We start from the raw sequence: 4,698 nt of genomic DNA on the forward strand, positions 1-4,698 counted from the left end.
TCTGCATTGCACAGAGTGGGTCCTGGGATGCCATACTTCCTGGGGGCTCTTATGTTTCCAGGATTCATTCCCGTTACACAGTTGGCCATGACTCTGGAAAAGTCTCTATATTCTGCTTTCCAAAACACAAGGCATGTGTTTTATTTGGGGGATGTGGTATGCAAAAAAACCCCCCAGCAGTCAGCAGCTAATTTGGGAAATGCTCTCATCTGCAGCTACTCTTCCATTGTACTGATGGGAGCTCTCTTAGGAAAAAACCTCTTATATTGTTGTTTCCTGAGCCTTTTTTCACTACCAAGTGGGATTTACAATAGTAGGTAAATAATGGCCCATACTCTGTAGACAATTTTGAAAGTGAAAAGGATGAAAATAAATACAAACAATATTTACAATTATATTTTGCCTTATGATTCCCATGACTAAATCATAACTCAGGACAAGGGGCTCTCACATTTCAAGTTATAAGCAGTAATAGGAGGCCTGAAGCATAGAACAGAATGACCCAAGTTGCAACTTTTTATAGAAAATTAAAGAAAATTTAATGGCTATTGAAACTACAGGGTTGGATTACACTTATATCTACACACAGCAACTGTACACACAGCACTCCAGAGACCTGTAGCTGAAAAGGAACAGCACGAAGCTTGACATGGAAAATGTACTAAACAAATGGATCAGCAACAACTGCTGAAAGAAACTGGATGCCAGAATCTGGCACAGTTTCTCCCCACCCAGTGAACCATTTCTACTTGTGCCTTTTGCTGGGCTTCTGAGAGAAGAGCGTTTTCTACCCTTTACAGAGAAAGGTCACAGTGATTTATAATTAAAAATGAATTTTCTAATGAAATACATCTAACTTATAGAAAAAGATAAGGCAGCAAGCAATATTCCTTGGTTGGTTTCAGGCTAAGACTGCTTTATAGTCTGGTGCTATGAGAAGCAGGAGTTAGTTGCAGCTTTGCTACTGATGCATTGCTACAAGGTGGATAAGCAAGATTGATCCCAATTTATCCAATTAAATACAGGGAGGAGATGTGAATTGTATGGCATCTCTTCACCTTAATGGCATCTAGGGAGGGGAAGAGTCAAAGTGGTATTAACGAGATTTTAGGGTTTTTTGAGGCAGTCCACTTGAAGTTAACAAGCATCATTCTTTAACTTAAGTGGAGCAAGCTATTGTCATTTAAAGTCCATGTGGTACAAGTGCAGGTTTATAAGCAGGCTGGGGTAGCATTAACTAGGCACCAACTATGCTTGGCCCCTGACCTGATCCTTCAGGAAGGCAAAGTCTCTCAATGCAGGCTCTGCAGAAGCAAAAGAACACCACATGGTCAGATGCTGGCAGCACTGTGATAGTTTGTAAGAAGTTAGGGCTGTCACAGCATGCATCTTGTTACGCTGGGTTATGCTGTAAAGTCCAGCCAGAGGAGTAGGATGGTTGTCAGTGATTATCAGCTGAGCAGTGAAACAAAGGAGCCATCCAAAGCAGAAGACAGAATTCAGAATAGGTGGTAAGTTAGGATTTAAACCTTCTTTCCTTTGAGATATAAAAATTAAGACTTTTTTTGTCCAAAGTGGGACGGGCTGAATCAGTTACGTTAATCACACTGGTCCTGATTACATAACATGCTCCCCTCCCATGCACCTTGCAGACAGGTAGGGTTCTATAATGGGATGACAACTCTGTTTCCTCACTGCCTAGACTCAGAGCTGCTGTTGGCAGCAGTAAAGAGTCATTTTTATCAGCTGAGAACTGATCCCACGAATCATAAACACCCAACAATGGACACACTCCTGCCTTGGCTCAGGAAGTTTTACTATTGCTAACCCATGAATGTTACAGACCATTCCAAAGAGGCTAAATCCTCTTTAGAGCATTCTGGGTTCTCAATTAAAGTATTGCTAACACCTGCTTGCATCACAAACCCAGGCCTAATTCTAAGCTGCCAAAACTCAAATGAAGGCTGGGAGATAAAGCTTCCTATACAGCTGCTTTAGAGAGAGGAATATCTTTGCTATAAATAGCTTTTGCTAATCTTAGTTCCATCATTTTAAAAAAAGGGAAAATGGTAATTTGGGTCTCAAACAATGAGATGTCTCAGTAGTACTGGATAGCCGAGACTTACACGTTAATCAGAAGTAAAATATATGATTTAAATATAACACTATTAAGTATACAAAAACCTGTCTGTGCACTGGTGCACTAACTAGCAAGTCAATATCTATTTTAATTGCAGGGCCCCCTTCAAATGCAGAGGTGACAAGGCCTCTGTTTATGTTCATTCAAAAAGTCTTCTCCATAAATATGCAGTTACTTGTATGTTAAGGTGCTTTAGGCTTAGGATTACCCTGAGTACATCTGCTGCCAGAATGTGATGTTCTGGCCAGAAACTATGCTGTTCACAGGTGGTAGATTAGGCTGGATCAGATGGGTCAGATGACATCACTTTCTGTCCAGCTCAGGCTGATACTTCCTGGCAATTAGTTTGAGCTGCTGTTTGGTCTCCCAGCGATTCAGGGAGGCTTGGCTAGGAAGTTTCATTGCTTCTTCCTTCTCTGCCTGTTAAAAGGATACAACATGCAAGCAGAGTTATTCCCCAGAAAAGAACCATTCTGCACATCCAACAGAGATATTTCAACCGCTCAAGGTATGTCTTTAGAGACAGCTTAAATAGTAATGCAGGGATAGCTCCCTTTATAACAAGTCTCTTAGATCTCTACATAAATAAGGTTTTGTATTGTTTTTCCAAAAAGGAGTCTGTTAAAAAAAACGGAGGGCAAGGGACTGTATAGTTGTGGAAAAAGAAGTCCAAAAGGAAGGCACTGATTTTCAGTAGCGTTATTAGGGAAAAGAGCACCAGACAGAAATATAGCATCTATGGCAGAGTGGAGAAACAAGTCCCTTGTAGTTCCTTTCCTGTTCCGAACATATCCCCATGTGGATGTATTTTACCTACTAAATAAGGCATGCTACTTGCATCCATAAGCAAGAGGTCAGTGAACAAGCTACACACTTGAATGAGGCTGACTTTGACCATTTGTTTTTCTTGTGGTAATGAGATGATTGATGGAACAACAGGGAGCTTAAAAAACCAAAATTCTGTTAGTCAGCTTTAACACAATCAAAAAATGAAACTTATTCTAATTTGGCTCTTTTTTCCATTAGAGGTGGGGAAGTTCTTTTTGTTTGGAAATAACAACTCTCTTAGTCTACAATTCTAGTGGGGTAGAATCCTTTTAAATTCTCCAGAAAATATCTATACAGATTAGGTATATCCAAACACAGGAGTGTTGGTTTTTGTCTGACATAAGTAACTGCCACTGCAGAGAGGGCACCTGCTATTACTTTCCCTAAGCTATTACCAGTACTTGCTTCTCTGTAGAGAACACTTGTTCCTAGTGATTATTAGTACCATTGTTTCCCAGCCACATCTACTGTCTGATTCTCTTCAAGCTGCTCTGCCTTGAAGAGATGCAATTTACTTATTTACCTCCTTTCCATAACTATTTTCATTAGGGATCTTCAGCTGATGGTTTTTTACTGGCTCTAGCTGCAGTCTGTCAAACTTAAATTTGAACCAGCGATGAGCTTCCTCCAGGTTAGCTGTGATCTGAGAAAGAAAACCATAATAGTAACTAGAGTCAGAAAGACAACCAGTAGCAAGATCAAGTTTTGCGCTCCATATTGGAGGCAGAATTCCAGCTCTGATCCCTGTATATGTAAGTACATATCACAACACTTGGACAGCTTTTCCTCTTGGTCCTGTATCACTGAAGGGGATGGTACAGTGGTACATTATGCTGCTGTTATGCCCTTACTAAGTTACTAATGAGACTCTTGCTGGGACTGGCCAAGAAAAAGACAGGGCTAAGAAGAAGGAAAAAGCATCTAAAACAAGGTGGAGAAGAGAAGAAAATAGAGGCCAAATACAGAAAACCTCTGAGGAATGATTTGAGAACCAGGCCCTCGAATGGAAATGTTCTGATACAAGAAACATTAAAAAAAAAAGAAGATGAATACTATAATATTCTTATAGTCCCTGTTGTACCTCTTGAATTATGAAGGCCTTTTGCTCTGAACAGACCTATAAACAAATGCTATAAAATAGTGCAGAGTAGTGGCTAGTATGCCACAGGTTAAGCACTGATCCTCACCAAGTGCTGTTCTGATCCTCCCCTCCCCACCCAGAACACCTGATGGAGTTTGTGTCCTAGGGCATTGGCAAGTGGGGGACAAGACAGGGGCAGGATGCTCTTGGAAGAGGTGTCACCACCAAAAGCCAGCTTAATTCTTCTCTGGCTCTTCAACGATTGCAGTTTTATATGGCAAGCAAGGATCCAAAGCCCATTTTTGGATGGTAGCTGCAGGACCAGGGGAGGTTAAAGCTGTCTCTTGGTGGTGACACCTGACATTTCCTCTTGCAGAAGTGCTTCCCTTTGAGTGCCTGGGGCTCACGTGCCACACACAGTAGATGTCTGTGCCACTTATGGCCCATGTGCCATGAACTGCGGGGACCACACTAGGTATCCTTTTGTAAAACAAACATCAGTGCAACAATGTTTCACTTGATCTGAATCTGATTGCATCTTCAAGAAGATGTGATTTGGTGTGACATCATTCAAAATGACATAACAGCAGCTCACAGAGGAAGTCTGTTAACAAATTAATAGATTTACATTGATATCAGCTGCTGAAAC

General features: G+C 41.0%; 2 protein-coding genes across 5 annotated transcripts in view; one reads left to right on the top strand and one right to left on the bottom strand.

Annotated features, from left to right (window-relative positions):
- The window catches only part of GTF3C3 (general transcription factor IIIC subunit 3), a 79,367-nt gene that overhangs the window by 41,966 nt on the left and 32,703 nt on the right, over positions 1-4,698 (top strand). The window lies entirely within an intron of this gene.
- The window catches only part of CCDC150 (coiled-coil domain containing 150), a 37,367-nt gene continuing 33,125 nt past the window's right edge, over positions 457-4,698 (bottom strand). For 2 of the 3 annotated variants that reach the window (XM_025209944.1, XM_025209945.1), the window contains 2 exons: positions 3,492-3,611; positions 458-2,560 (listed from right to left, as the gene is read on the bottom strand). In XM_025209944.1, the coding sequence (XP_025065729.1) occupies positions 2,444-2,560; positions 3,492-3,611 (237 nt within the window). In that variant the 3' untranslated portion in view covers positions 458-2,443. Of the gene's footprint in view, positions 2,561-3,491; positions 3,612-4,698 lie in introns of all 3 variants that reach the window. The other variant, XM_025209946.1, reaches the window with a different exon arrangement.

Source organism: Alligator sinensis, unplaced genomic scaffold, assembly GCF_000455745.1.
Source record: "Alligator sinensis unplaced genomic scaffold, ASM45574v1 scaffold784_1, whole genome shotgun sequence".
NCBI classification, from domain to species: domain Eukaryota; kingdom Metazoa; phylum Chordata; order Crocodylia; family Alligatoridae; genus Alligator; species Alligator sinensis.